At 41.2% G+C, this 16,061-nt stretch overlaps 1 protein-coding gene across 7 annotated transcripts in view; it reads right to left on the bottom strand.

The window, feature by feature from the left end:
* The window catches only part of CREB1 (cAMP responsive element binding protein 1), a 32,104-nt gene that overhangs the window by 13,135 nt on the left and 2,908 nt on the right, over positions 1-16,061 (bottom strand). For 2 of the 7 annotated variants that reach the window (XM_083572120.1, XM_083572116.1), the window contains exons 2-5: positions 5,468-5,522; positions 4,741-4,805; positions 2,688-2,809; positions 602-748 (exon numbers count right to left, since the gene is read on the bottom strand). In XM_083572120.1, coding sequence (XP_083428246.1) covers positions 602-748; positions 2,688-2,801 — 261 coding nt within the window. In that variant the 5' untranslated portion in view covers positions 2,802-2,809; positions 4,741-4,805; positions 5,468-5,522. Of the gene's footprint in view, positions 1-601; positions 749-2,687; positions 2,812-4,740; positions 4,806-5,467; positions 5,523-16,061 lie in introns of all 7 variants that reach the window. The other 5 variants (XM_083572118.1, XM_083572121.1, XM_083572115.1 and 2 more) reach the window with 3 other exon arrangements.

The raw sequence follows: 16,061 nt of genomic DNA, 5'->3' as shown, positions 1-16,061 counted from the left end.
GCTCCACCAAGGCCTTGCGTCCTTCACTGGCTAGGCTTTTGGGTTTTTCATGGTCATTTGGACGGGCCAGATTAGATGCTCCTTGGAACTAAGCTGGAGTCTACCCTGAACACTCTTTCCCCTCATACCTACATTTTCAACATCTCCTTTACAAGGCTAACCGAACAGCTTCCAGGTATCCTTCAGCAAGCAGCCTTTTCTCGCTATAATAGTTATCTCAAGAAATACTGTTGTGGCTCAGGCCAGACCATGCCTATGTCCAGCAGAAACCAAATTTTTGTTGCTGTATCAGTGGAGGTGGAAAAGAACAAAAACAAGAGTACAGCGACTTTAAACAGAAGAGATGGAAATGGAGAGAGAGCCTGTTTGAACTTTTTAGTGCTGTCCTGAACATGGCAGTTTTGAAGTCATTTTTTCATCTTGCATAGCATGAACTACCTATAAACTATGAAATGGCAAAGGCAAATTGGTATTGTTTAGAATTTCTTTTCAGAAACTTAAAACGGTGCATGCTGATAATAAAGCTCAGGATACAACAGTTTAGGCAATGTTTCTATTTTTCAGGAAATAACATGGTTATTTGAAAGGCATTTTCACATACCTGAACTGTCTGGACTTGTGGGGACTGAATAACTGAGGGCTGGGCTGCCTGGATAACACCATGGACTTGAACTGTTTGCCCATTAGGCAGCTGTACTAAGGTCACGGTGGGAGCAGAAGATGTTGCGTGAGCTGCTGGCATAGATACCTAGGAAAGAAAGTAGGAATCGTTATGGTAAAACCACAGAACTAATGTCTTAAATCCTTCATTCTTCCCTTTTATGTACTAATAGAGTTAACAAACCTTTTCAACACAAGAATCAGGATGTCACAAGGGTTGACAATTTTTTTATTGCAATCATATTTTCTTTTCTTCGAAGGTACTAATGAAGAATAAATGACTACACTTACTTTATACACCTCTTTCACTTTTTCCATCTTATGTATTTATGACAAATAGTGAACTTACATGATTACAGATTTCATATTAGTATTTATTTATTTATTTATTTTCCATACAACCCTTCTTCCGAGGATCACAGGGCAGTTTACAGTATAAAAATACACAACAAAGTAACAAACAAAAGCAATACCTGTCTGACACCTAAAGATAGGTAATGAAGGCGCCAGGTGAGCCTTCCTGGGGAGAGCATTCCACAAATGGGGAGCCTCCACAGAAAAGGCCCATTCTTGTGTGTCTCCCCGTGGACCTCTTGCAGAGGAATACAAAGAAGGGCCTTAGATGATGATCGCAGAGTCTGGGTCAATTCATATGGGGAGAGACAGCCCTTGAAGTATTGCGGCCCTGAACCAATACTTATAGGTCAAAACCAGCATCTGGGCCTGGAAACTACCGTATTTTTCACTCTATAAGACGCACCAGACCACAAGACGCACCTAGTTTTTGGAGGAGGAAAACAAGAAAAAAAATATTCTGAATCTCAGAAGCCAGAACAGCAAGAGGGATCACTGCGCAGTGAAAGCAGCGATCCCTCTTGCTGTTCTGGCTTCTGGGATAGCTGCACAGCCTGCATTCGCTCCATAAGACGCACACACATTTCCCCTTACTTTTTAGAAGGGAAAAAGTGAGTCTTTTAGAGCAAGAAATACGGTAATTGGCAGCCACTGCAGTTGGGACAGGATCAGTGTTATGTGCTCAGTGAGCAACCTGGCTGCCGAATTCTGCACCAGCTGAAATTTCTGAACCTTCTTCAGAGGCACTCCCATGTATAATGAGAATTTATGTACTAACAAATAGTGCACTAAATTAGTTTTCATTAAACCATGGTTTGTTTGAGTGTCTGAACCCTGTCCAGTGGCTTAACTGATTTATTTACTGACAAGAAGCCACTATCTGGAGGAACAACTTATTGTTGACTTATGAGCCTTGACTTGTTTTAACTATGGCTTGCTGTTAGGTGCAAACCCAGGAACCTTCCTTAACCATGGTTTTTTTGGCCACCTATCTCTAATGCACAACGAAAGAACCAAAGAAACCAAACATTAATGAAACAAACCACTGTTTGTTGGGGCGTCTGTGAGACAACTCACAGTTAACAAACCACAGCTTAACCAGACCTCTGTGTAATAACAAATTCATAACTCTATTAATATATTGAATTTGTGTAAAAAACCTGATTTAGTTGATACTGGTGGTTTTAAATAGGGTCTTTTTTGTTCTCCAACCAAAACATACGTTAATTAAAGGCTGCTTAAGATCAAGCTTTTTGCTCAAGCATGCAGCTCCTTCTCATCTCCCTTTGTGTCATCCAGCAATTAAATTCAGAAGCTGCCAATGAATAATGGTTTCCTGTTCTATCCAAACTGAGAAACTTACAGTTGCCAGCTTTGGAACAAGCTGTGTTTAGCTTGTTCTGTAGTGAATAAACACATTTTTCTCTTTTGGATGAAGCAGGAGACTTCCAGGTTTAATTGCTGTCTACCACGAAGGGAAGAGAGACAGGGGCATGCAGAGGTAAAAAAACCCACATGATTCTCTGCTGTGGCACCTCAGTGTTTCTTAGTTGCAATAGTTGTAACAAATCATAACAACCTTTAAACCTTTTAGATTCCATAAGAGATGTTCAAGTTACTCTTATAAACATTTGCTTAAGGACACAACAGATCAGTCGAGAACAACTTTGTACCTGCGCTAACGTTGCAATTTGTGGCTGGGCCTGTACTGTCATTTGTTGGTTTTCTGCCTCTGTAACAGCTGCATCGCCACTCTGTTGGTTCTCTGCGCCAGATTCCATGGTCATTTAGTTACCTACAACGGTAATGATTTGCATTACTATTACAGGGCAGGTGTACTTCTTGCCATTTCTCTGTATATTCCACTCTTAAGTTTCAACTACAGAATCTGTATTGCACAATAAATTCCTGATTATCTGCCAGAAATCTTATGATATGCTGTAAGTTCCCTCTCATTTACATGATTGCTTTCAACATAAAGTAACAATGATTACAGTTCCTTGTTGCAAATAATGCAAACTAATGGGAAGTACAAACAACGGCACAGGGACTGCCAACCCAGCATCCACGGGGGAACATACACCTGCCAAGGCCTTTCTCCCTCACTCTGTCCTTTGCCACAGTGCAGATGTGTGTGTGTGTGTGTGTGTGTGTGTGTGTGTGTGTGTATATATATATATATATATATATATATATATATATATACACACACCGTATTTTTTGCACCACAACACTCACTTTTTTCCTCCTAAAAAGTAAGGGGAAATGTCTGTGCGTGTTATGGAGGGAATGCCTACGGGTGGTATGCCTATGGATTTTCCTCCTCTAAAAACTACGTGCGTGTTATGGTCGGGTGCGTGCTATAGAGCGAAAAATACGGTATATGGCAGGGGAACCAACTATTATAGCCCACAGAAGGCTTTTCTCAAAGCTAATTGTGGCACAGGAGGGGGGCTATTTCAGGGATGGTCACAGCTGGGGAAGGGTTAACTCTTACCTCTTCAGCGGCAACTCCTAGCCACTGAAAACATCACACACAGACATTTAGGCTTGAAAGCAGTCTTCTCCTGGCCACACCAGAAGGCTTCTTTCAAGCCTAACTGTAGTGTGGAAGAGGCATTTACAGAGTCACGGTTGGGGAGTGAATGTGTTAGGTTGTATGTGTGTTTGGTGAACCCAAGTTTATCAGGTTTCCAGATGAGTTCACAGCATGCCCCCCCCCCGCCCCAAAAAAGATGGGCAGCTCCTGCTGTAACACAACTCTGCACGTTTACTCAGAAATACACCCAGCAACGTTTACTCCCTAGTAAGTGTGTTTAAGATTGTTTCCCCAAAAGCAGAACACTTAATATGGCTGGTCATAATAAAGACTGAAGTAATGTTAAGTACCAAAATACTTTACAGCATATATGGCAAAAATATATCTGGAAAGTTTGAGTTACAGCTAATGCCAACTCAAAGACTTTCTGGCCTGAGCTTTACAATTGAAACGATGATTCTCTATGACTGGTTGGCTATCCGTAACAAACGCTTGCCTCCTTTCACAGCATCCACCTTAATGCAATATCTGATGGACCCCAAAATTAAATGGAATGATCTATGAACCACAGGATTAGATAGGAAGTGGTTTTGATGAACTGTTTTTAATATTTAGCAAACCTAAAGGTTTGTGATCTAGCTGGAATGTACATTAGTCCACTACAAACAACAGAATTTCACTGTGCACATTAGCCATTGTAGGAAAGATGAGTGGGTCTTGTAACCAGATGTTAAGAGTGTTTCCCCCTGAAACAAAAGTGAAACCAAACTTGGGAGAAATGGTGTCAGAAACATCTCTGCCAGTTAGCAAGAAGCATTTTCACTGAAAGTATGTTGAGATTTGAGGTGATCAGCAGCTAACCAAGGAAATTTGTTGAAAAGTACATTAAAGAGTGCATATTTCTGGCGGTGTTATAGTTTCTTGATACTACCTTATTATTTGATTGTAAGCTCCACCTATGTGAACAATGAAGCACATGTCCCTCAAATAAAAACAACTTTTATGAAGGAAAAGAGAATGTCCCCCCCCCCATGTATCTATCTCTTAGGCTAATGTATAGATCATAAAGCATTCTTTATACAATTTGAATTTCACTTTGTGTGTCTGTATTAGCACTGCACCTGAAATGTAAAAGTGAAATGACTGCCGCACAAGTATTAATATACAAACTAAGGCATTTGATTTACTTTCCTGAATGATGTCTGCTCCTTCAACTTGCTCTCACACAGATGGCCACCTCCAGTCCACCTGGCTGTGAATGGGAACATGATCCACTGGGTTGAGGAAATCTTTGATTCTCTTGTTTAAATCTCAGAAACTCAACTTGCATATAAGAAATGTTTTCAGCCCTCATGGTTGCAAAGGATTATGAAAACACCACAAGGATGTATTCCTGCCTGTGCCCACCCTTCTCTTGGTGTAACCTGACCTTCCGTCCCTATGAAGTGCTTAGAACAGAAAAAGCTATTTAAGTCCCTGAGTATCCTTTCGCCAAGTCTGCCTATGTACTCTGAATCCTTGTCTGGTTATCTTTTGCAAAGGCTGTCACTGGTTTTTTCAGAAAACCCTACCAAACCATGCTCCCCTGTCCTGCATACTGCCTCACTTTTAATGCAAACTAGGAAGGCCATGCAATGATTCATTAATCCCTCCAAACCAGAAATGGAAACCATAGTTTAAATAGTTTTCTAATTTAGATGTCATGGCAAACTATGATTTGTGCTGAAGAGGAAATTGCAACAGTAATTTTGTTAATGGTTTATTTTTTAACTTTTTAATTGTGTAATTCTTATATTTGTTTAAGAATGTTGGTTGAAAAGTGGGCTGTGAATTCATAAATTAAAATAAATTTTGATTTGCACTTGGATCAAGAGACTAAGGACAGATCACCAGAGTCAAATACATGGTTCTTACCTTTGTAATGCAAGAACTGAATTTCGAAACCACACATTCTTGGGCAAGGCAAGTTCTAAAAATGTTAATGAGAAAAGGAAACCCTGAAATATGTTTAACACACTTTTTACTACATGATGTGCATTAACAGCAGAACATTTTTACTTCTGAAATTATTTGGAATATGTTATTGCTCATTTTCCCCCAATTCTCTGATAATGAGGGAGGGGGAAAATGCAGGGGGGGGGAATATTGTGGGGAAGTTGCTTGTTACCATCACTTCATTTCAGATTATTTCATACTTCTAGGTTGGCATTATACAAGAGGCACAGGATTTGACCCTTCCAAAATTTTGAGGTGATGCAACTTTTCCAGCTCCACTTTTTGAAGTGTGGCAACCAGAACTGTATAGTTATGATATGGGCAGATTTTTATTTTTGAATCTCTTTCCTAATGATAAATAGTTCAGCTACATCTGTGAAATTCTGCTCACTCACTTGGTCTCCCCTGCGTCAGAGGATGGCTGCCCCTTTGGGGTTTTAAGATCCATGTGCTGAGAATGAGAGGCACAGAGGCATTACACCAACGTGGTTTTTCTGTTGTGATGGGCAAAAGCATACTTTCCCATCCCACGCAGGGAAACGGTACTGGAGCCTCAAAGGCTGTAAAAATTCCCTAGGCCTAATGTGTTGTTTGCTTCACATGTATCTCCTACTTGCCCACCCAAACGACTATCATTTTATCACCAACTGTTTCCTTAGGCCCCTACTTTCTCCGGTATCTTACCTCTATCAGCTCTCACTTGCTTCGCCTTCCCTGTCTGCTCACCACTCTCCCCTCTCCTCTTCCTGCCAACAATATAAAATTCTCATTTCTGTAGGCCATGCTAGCTTTCCCCACAGATCTCACTTTATCAGACCTTTCTTCTTTCCTATCCCTCTTTCCTTATCTCTTTTTCCATTACACTTGTGCTCTGCCCTGCCCTTTTCCTCCAGCTACTGTGTCTCTGGATTCTCTGATCTTTAGTTTGTCTACTTCCTGGTTGCTATGTAAGCCATGCTATGTTTTTTTCTTAGTTAGAAAAACTATTGTCAACCCACGAAGCTGGGTTGCCATTCTATGGTTGACAACTTCCCACAGCAGATATGATCTTTCTGCGTCTCTAAACAAGGTGTGGGGCCCCTGAAGGTTTAATTGAACCTGCCAGGTCTCCCCATTGAACTAACAAGACTGTTTCCAGCAAGCCATGCCCACCTGGCCACATTTGACATCAGGGACGGGTCAAGTAGAAATGTGGCTCCCTGCTGAAAGCAGAGTTTGCACCTAATTGGTGGTGCTCACAAGTGCATAGCATTTTGCAAATGCCAATGACAGGCTGATTGCTGGAGCCTGCAAAGCTTTCTGCCTTTGCAAGAACAGCCATCATGGCAATGCTTCCAAAGATACACAGCTTTGCAAGCACCATCAGCTGATCCTTGGTGCTTGCAAAGTGCTAAGCCTTTGCCCAGTTTGATTTAAAATCTCACCAAGAAAGAAAAATGGGTTAGATGACACAACAGTGATGTCAGGTGACTGCCAGGTGAGCAGCCCTGCTCACCTGTCAGATTTGGCCTGCAGGGAATGCAAAAGGTAAGAAGGCATTGAGGAAGCCTTCCTCCTGACATTCAAAAGCTCAGTGCTGTTTCCAAGGCTGCCCTTAAATATAATGCAGTGTTATATCTGGGTTAATGTAAAACAAGGTTCAGTCCTTAGCTAGGATTTGAAACCAAGATTAAGAGCTGGTTACAGAGCAGCCAAGTGAAGAACTGGGAAATTATGCACTTAAGAAGGGATCTGATGTAGGTGGCCATGCTAGAAGTGATGTGGCAAACACTTTGGAAAAATAACTTCTATGCACAGACTATTAAAAGTCTGGTAAGAAATTAAAACCCAAATGTGCCTGGTAATTTGTATGTATTATTGTAATATATGCATTATTAAATTAAAATAAAGGTGTTTTTTTTAAAAAAAATGTGGCTTTCCAGATATTGCCAGACTATTCCTCCCATAACCCCTGACAACTGGTCATGCTGGCTGGGGTTCATAATAGTAATTATTATTATTATTATTATTATTATTATTATTATTATTATTATTATTAATTTATTTATACCCTGCTCTCCCTGGCCAGAACCGGGCTCAGGGCAGCTAACACCAATAAAATTACAATAAAATGTAAAAGAATAAGAAAAAAACACCAGTTAATTAAAATACGGGTTAAAATACAATTTAAAATGCAGCCTCATTTTAGTAGTAGCCCATAAATCAAAACCAGAAGGGGAGGGAAACATAAGGGTCAGACTGAGTCCAAACTAAAGGCCAGTTGGAACAGCTCCGTCTTGCAGGCCCTGCGGAAAGATGTCAAATCCCACAGGGCCCTGGTCTTTTGTGACAGAGCATTCCACCAAGTCGGGGTCAGTACTGAAAAGGCCCTGGCCCTAGTTGAGACCAATCTAACCACCTTGCGGCTTAGGACCTCCAAAGGGTTATTTGTGGACCTTAAGGTCCTCCGCGGGGCATACTAGGAGAGGTGGTCCCGTAGGTATGAGGATCCTAGGCCGCATAAGGCTTTAAAGGTCAAAACCAGCACCTTAAACCTGACCCTGTACTCCATCGGGAGCCAGTGCAGCTGGTAAAGCACTGGATGAATGTGATCCCCGGGCAAGGACCCCGTAAGGAGCCTCACCGCGGCATTCTGCACCTGCTGGAGTTTCTGGGTCAGCTTCAAGGGCAACCCTGCGTAGAGCGAGTTACAATAATCAAGCCTGGAGGGGGCCGTTGCATGGATCACTGTGGCCAGGTTGGGATGGGAAAGGTAAGGGACCAACTGCTTGATATGGCAGAGATGGAAAAATACCGCCTTTGTTATAACTGCAATCTACACCTCCATGGAAAGGGAGGTGTCGAAGATTACACCCAAACTCTTAATGGACGGTGCTGGCACTAATTGCGCCCCCGCAAGAGATGGGAGTTGCCCCCCCAATCCCATATCGTCCCAACCCAGCCAAAGGACCTCTGTCTTTGAAGGATTTAACCTCAACCGGCTCCCACGCAGCCATCCAACCACCGCTTCCAAGCATCTGGTCAGTGTGTCCGGGGCCGAGTCAGGGTTGCTGTCCATCAACAGATAAAGCTGGGTGTCATCGGCATATTGATGACAACCCAGCTCCAAACTCTGAACAATCTGTACATTCAATAACATTAGGATAAGGGGCTGGTAACCCCAGCTATTATTAAAGCTTGTTCCTATCTGCACACCTTGAACCTGGATTCATCCCTTGGTGACACTTAAAGTGGAACAGAATGTTGGGAGCTGACTTTCATAAATCAGTTTTATAATACTAGCGTGGTTACTCATTAACAGCACACTGCCATCATTTTGATAGGTACTTGATGGTGCACCATGGTCCTAGTTTATATTGTTGATTATTAAAAGCAAAATGAAGACCTAGAATTGCTGTCTCAATCTGGCCAAGAGCACATGAGATGACTGGATTACAAGCCTGATGAGAAGTTAGCCATTCTGGTTAATGGACGAATTGGAAAGTAATAAACATAAATAATTTCTCTTTAATCTTCCCCACCGCTAAGGTTCAGAGTACAGGCGGAAACATTCACATCCTCCTTCAGTGATACACTACAAGCTAAAGGAGTGTTCATCACATTATTACTCTTCTGACATACTGTTTAATCTTGTTTCCAGACAGAGACTTCTCTGAATGACAAACAGACCCATAAATCACACATGGGCAGCATCAGTTTCTGTGCTGATCACTGCCAGTCCAGGAGGCAGGCCAGGGACTAGCAAGGGCAGCATAGTCCAAAACTGGTGTAATGAACCATATTTTGGGTTTGAGCTTTGAGAGTAGGGGAAGGAAATCCACTGGGAGTATAGAATTTTAAAAGGGGAGGGGGAGGCTGAAAAGGGCATAGGATGATAATTGGGCGGTAGTGGGAACTTTGGTCAGTTGACAGGAAATGAGAGAGGGAATTAGCCAGTTAGGAACAGGTTTGGGTTCTAATTACATTCACCCCAGATTTCAGTTTACTGTGAATTTGCTTTCATTGTTACTCAAACACTGTGCTGGTAACCCTTTGTGACCAGTAATATCCACACTTGGGAGATTCTGAATACTGATCACAATATCCACAGTATGTGGTTAGCACAGTATGATTGTGATGCTGAAGTTGCTCACTTGTGTGCCTCTCTTCTCTTATGGACCACTTCCTGTTTAAATCTAACACAATTGAGGATGTAATCCTATGCACATTTGTTTGGACCTAAGACCCTATGAACTCAATGGGACTTATTCTTAAGTAAGCAAGCATAGGATTGCTCTGGAAGCCAGCCAAGGGGAAGCTGCTATCTAGATGCCAAACCTCTTATCAGTGTGTGATCTATTGCTGTTTTGCTTGCAGACATTATTAGTGATAAGACTGCAATCCCTCTTTGTGAAACATGCTTTTCTCCTGTTTTTATCAAGGTCACCCATGGTAGCATAAAGTCATTCTGTCAGTAATTTTACTACTGGAATTCAAATCCATAAATGTCCAGTAGTGCACCCTTTATTCGTACCTGACTTCAGGACATGAGGGAAATGTATATTGTCAGTAGCCCCTTCTATGAAGAATACACTTCTAATTAAAGCAACAGGAAAAACCAGGGAGAACAGGAAAAGCCTTTGCAGTGTTCCTTAATAAAAACTTGCAGCATTATTCCATAAGCCACGTAGGGCAACTTTGCACCCAATCTTGGGTGGAGTCACTGATTAATATTCCTCCGCTTTGGGATTTGTATGCAGCAGTTCATTGTGAAAAGGGAATGCACTTCCTCTGATGTCTGTCCAAGCATCACGGCAGTATTTGAAACTCCCATTGTTCTAGGTGCATTTTGCAACAGGGAATTTCATTAGTGTGAGCAGTTTCTGAGCTCTGGACGCAGTACTGCACCTAAGATTTCAGAGGAAAACTGCAGATTAGGGTAATTTGCACTGGGGGAAATTCTGATGCCCCAGACAGGGATTTAATATAATTTGCTTTACTTGCATTTAGTTAACAAAGCTAAAAACTTTGAAACTGCCAATCTTGCCTGATGGTAACTGTTCCATAATAATAGGGGTGCCATACGTGGAATTTCTGAAAGGCAGCACTTTGTGCTGGATCTTAATTTCCTTTTAAAAAAACTCAACAATTTACAGGTGTCCTTTTGAAATACGACAACCCTACGTAATACTGGCATAGTTATCTAAGTGAAATTCATTGACAAATGTAACTGTGTGCTACTAGCAGCACTCTTTGCTGTATCAAATTTCCAAATTCAACAAGAGTAGTTAACATGGTCCATGTACAAGGCCAATGAGATAAGCATTCCTTGAACATGACTGAAAAACCACACACGCCCTTTTTCAAACTAGTCAGTTAGCAAAGTGGTACACAGTGGAGAAATCAAATCAGTAGCTTGCATGCATGCTCTTAACAATCTTCAGCATCTCAGTGGAGTGACTTTGTTGTTACTAAAAAAATCTGCTGTGTATGTCTTCCTATTGCCAATGCAGGGTGTGGTGTAATTAAAAGGTATGATTCAGAGGCCAAATTATGTCACCATGTGCTTAACTCTCAAATTTAAATCAAAAGAATTTTAAAGTGATTTACACCTGGCTGTATTATTTGCTACAAGTTTTATGGTTCCATTAATAAATGTAAATTTGTGTAATCTTAATAACGAGGTGTGTAGATACTTGTGCCTGCGATGCACCAAAGGAGAGTTAAGGATTGTTTGAACAGAACTTGGGACTCTAGGAAAGGACTGACAAAGCAACTTTGAGCCCCAGACATGGGTAAAATGCTTAGCCTGACTTAAAGGGGTCAAATGAAAAAAGGAACTGAAAGCCTAATTAGTAAGACTGGGATGGGACAGAAGTAGGAAAATCCCAGAAAACTCTGAAATATTCAGTAACAAAGCACGTGCATACTTAAAAACTATTTGAATGCTGCCTCTACACTTTATTTGTTCCACATTCAAGCAAGACATAGACATACTAATAATTTCAAAGACTATGAAAATCCATTTAATCAGTTCTTAAAGAATTGTAATGGTATGATTGGTATTAATACAGGATTGGTGCTCCTCCTCTGCAACCTAATATTTGCAAGACAGGATGCTGCTGTCAACAACAAAATTAAGTTGGGTGCAAAACACTTACTTTGTCAGGGGAGGTTTTCCCCCTCTATAGCATATTTAATATCCAACTGTTCCAGGAAACCCAAAGGACAAAACTATCCTTATGTATGCTAAAGAGAGGATTAACTGTGTACACAAATAATACTTTTTTGGCATTTGCTCAATGATAATTTCTAGCTCCCCTAAGTTATACTGGAGGGAGGTTACTCAATTCTAGCCACTGCTTAGGAGGAGGCTTTCAGTTACTTAGGAATAAACTTGGTAGCTGCCTCCCTGTGCATCAGATTAGAAGCAAGGAATGCGTAAGCCTTCTGCCTTTCAGTAAAACACATGAGCCCACTCCTTAAAGAGTCCTTCCTACTTAGCTAAGGATCTACTATTGGCTACCCTTAGAGGACCTCAGACACTAGGCCTGGATGAGCATCAAATGTTTCGCCAGCCAAATTCAGTGCCTGATAGCATTTCAGGGCTGTTGGGACAATTAGTACTCCAGCTTTCATGTTATTTAAAGTTTGCAGCTCTAAAGGTGGTGAAAATATGAATTTAACGTGTCCTACATAAATATTAGAAACCAGGTAAAACTGTTTCCATTATTTCTGAGTAAAAGTATTTTCATTATGAAACAGATGTATTCCTCTTGGAATAAACAAGAGCAGTAGAATTATTGCAGGGTTAAACACCTACTAGCTGTAGCTTGGCATCTACACCCATACTCCCCCAAACATAAACACTGTAATTATTAAAACATGCAAAATAGCAACGTAATCAAATTTATTTCATGTTTGCAATACAACTGTTGGTTCTGAAGAACCGTGCATTCTCAGATATAGGCTACGACTTGAACAGGAACTATGCTTCTTCCAAGATTTTGTTGGCATTCCTGCACACACGCTCATATACCCAAATGTGGGACCTGGGCAATCCCAGTCATTGGAAAGAAGCAATTTTCATACTCTTAAAGCACGGATGCAGAATTTTAGGCCAAGGGGGCAGATGCAGGCCTCTCTACCATACCCTCAAGATTCTCTCCAGGCCATACCTGTCACCAGCTCAGTCTAGCTCTCCTTCGGTACTTTTGCCTGGCTGGAAGGTGCCATTAACTGTGAAAACATGGGTGGTGGTGTTTGTGTAGAAACCTCTTTTGAGTTTTGCCCATGGAAGGCAGTCCATGAGGGCATATGGCACTTGGGGTGAGAAAGGTTCCTCAACACTGTTCTTAGGAGGATGAAGAAATGCCCCCAGAATCATGGTATTTGCTATGGAGCAACTATCATGATCCTGCAGCTCATTCAATGTTGCATTTGTGTGTACAAGAACACGAGATTATGCAGATGAAGCAAAATGATGTTGCACAAGTTGCTAAACCATTTACAGAAGTTTCCGGCTTGCTTTTATAGTGGTGATCACTATAGAATATAATATAGCCAATAAAAACATGAGCAACCTAAAACTCAGTTCTTCACCAGCTGCTGGCTAAAAGAAAATAGACTGAGAAAACCGCATGAAGATGAATATGCAGGTATAGTGGGGAAGTCATAAAAAGAAAGTTTGTCATGGGGCAAGTATCTTTCTTTCTTCGACATCACGTATGAAAACCTACGGATACTGAAACTGCAAGCCAAGTGGAAAATATGTGCTGTTTTTCAGATATGCAGAAAGCTAATTCATTCAGAATTCCAGCATTCATTTTATTGTAGTATGCCAGCTCAGTTGTCTGCAGGAACTTGTAAACCAGGGTACAAAATATACTGTACAAATTAAGATGCTCACATTCACTGTAATTTTAAGTGAAGGTTGAAGGAATAATTTATCTGTAGATACTTCAAAATATATAGTGAATGCCACAAGGCCATTGATGAATACATCATGGCTCTTCCTTTTCTCCCGAATGAAGTCTAACTGAAGTTATTTGGAAACAAGTGTGACTACTTTCACTCTGACATGTATGGTCCTAGGTACGTTTTACAGAGAAACAAGTCTGAATCTAACAAGGGTTACTTCCAAGTGATCATAAGATTACAAGCTTAGACATGCAATTAGATAAGCATGATTACAGTATGGAGAACTGTAAGCCCTGCTAAAAAGAACCGACAAGAGCAGTGATTTTGACTGATGCTTCAGGGAACCCTAAGAATTATTGGAATCTCAAAGCATTTCTCAACAAGTTCAGCAAAGCATATTTCCTGAAAGACATCTTAATCTGCATTACTAATCTTCCTTTAGTGTTATACTGCAACAGAGCAGTGGTGCTCAAATTGTGGGACAGTTGGAAGGAATATTCACATTTTCAGGATCTAGTAAGATCCTGAGGCAGGTGAAACCTCCTTCTCACCACCATCCAAGATAAAGGTGAGCTGAATAGCCCTGATTTGTGGGTTGGGTCTCTGCTCCCTCACTTCCTTCATCATTCCAACCCGATCTGAAAAAGCTACTGCGTTGTACTTTTATGTAGTGTTATGAAGATCAGAGTTCAGTGCTGGATAAAGGCTCCCATCCAGAATTTTGCTCACAGCAGCAGGCTGCATATACATTATTGTCTATACAAGATTATCTGCATGCCAAGCTGTGGAACAGAAGGAGGGGTGGTCTTACAGGCAAAAATGCGGGGGGGGGGGGGAGAGCTTGAGAAAAACACAAAATCTAGGGTGCATTCCATTTATGCCGGGCAACCATGAAGCTTAACAGGTGTGTTTGGAATCTCACAGGAACAGACAATACACCCTCCAATGTCGTCCCAGAATCTTCTGTAAGGCAGCAGACAGATCAATACAGAAACTTTTTCTGGAAAGCAGAAAACCACTGAACTACAGCAGTTCTCTTCATCAACCCACAAGGGGATCACACCAGTAGTGCAATACCCCCTTTTTGTTCACCTTAGGTTAAGAGGAGAAAGATGGAACTATACTAGGATTGTGCATCAAATATGGATTGATTCCAAACTGAAAAGGGTGCCTTGGAAGGATTCTGGATTTGTCAGACATGAAGTGGGATTTGTAGGAAGTGGCATGAGTCAAAAGAAGGGATCACTGAAGTCCTTTAAGACACCTTGGAAATCCAGACTAGGAGATAAGGCAGTCAAAGGGTGCGTAAATCAGGTTTTCCAGCAAGAGGTTGAACAACTATTGCTGTGCATGACTAAAGTGCAACATTTAATAATTACTTCACATTGATATTGCACAGAAAGCAAAAGTGTTAACCAGCAACATAATATGTGACAAAATAAACGTAAGATGTGAAAAGAGCTCCATTCATTTGTAAGATGAGAAAACCCAGTGGTCCATTACAGTCCTGCTGCAACACTAGGGGAAATGATGCAGTATAACACCGGTTCACATTTTCTGCAGTAATTCCTCATATCCCAGAATATAATTCCCCACCCACCTTATCCTTCCAAGGCTTTTCAGTGCTAGTTTTCCTACAGTAAAAATAAACTTAAGACAACTCATGGCTTGAAAAAGGGGAAATGCAATGAAAAACTAGCAATATGAGCAACTGCACAAAGAAATGGTCATTCTGGGATGAGATACGTATAGAACTAGGTGATATGAAGGACTTCACATCACTACCATACCAGCAAACAAAATTGTTTAAGATGCATGTTTAGGGGGTCAAATACTTGTTAGACATAGCACATAATCCAGTTCTCAATGGATCTCATCAGGGAAGAATGGAAAACAAACAAATTGGTTTGCATTGTGAAGAATACTGTTACTAAATGCATCCTGGGTATATGGTGCTTAGTATATGAGCCATCCCTACAAACGGAACCAAAGCAAGCCAGGTTAGATATAAATGATGCAAGATAATCCCAAAGACATGCTACTTTACAGATCTACTTTAGAGAAGAACCACATGGTCTAAAGCTAAGACAAGCTAAGGCTGTGTACACACCATACAGCTAACCCCCCCCCCAAAAAATCCTGGGAAGTGTAGCTCTGGTAAACTGCAGTTCCCAGGATTCTTTGCTTTAAATGTATGATGTATGGGTCCACAGCCAACTCCCCTTTCTTGGTGACACACAGACAAGTAGTTTCTTCCTACTGTTACACTGTGTGCCTAATTTCTTTAAAAAAACAACCTGGCACAGCATTTTCCTCTGACAAATTTCTACCTTAGCGCTAAGGGACTGACATAAACTGTGGAGGGAAAGGAGAAAAGGTTTGTTTTTCTTGAGAGAGTCAGTAGCTGTACCTCTTTCATTTCATGGCTGTTTATATATGGTGTCCCCCCACCCCCCCCGTATGTATCCAGTTGCCAATTGAGGGTAACACTTTATGAGTTGCATCCATTGATGACTTAACTTTAGTGGAAATGCACACAAATTGGGACACTTTCTCTTCTTCCTCCCACTGAGCTGTAGCTGTAGCTCACTGGTACAGGATCTACCTTCTATGC

This window comes from Podarcis filfolensis (assembly GCF_964270895.1).
Source record: "Podarcis filfolensis genome assembly, chromosome: 1".
NCBI classification, from domain to species: domain Eukaryota; kingdom Metazoa; phylum Chordata; class Lepidosauria; order Squamata; family Lacertidae; genus Podarcis; species Podarcis filfolensis.
Note: the sequence above shows the minus strand (reverse complement) of the source record. Positions and strands in the feature narration are given on the sequence as shown.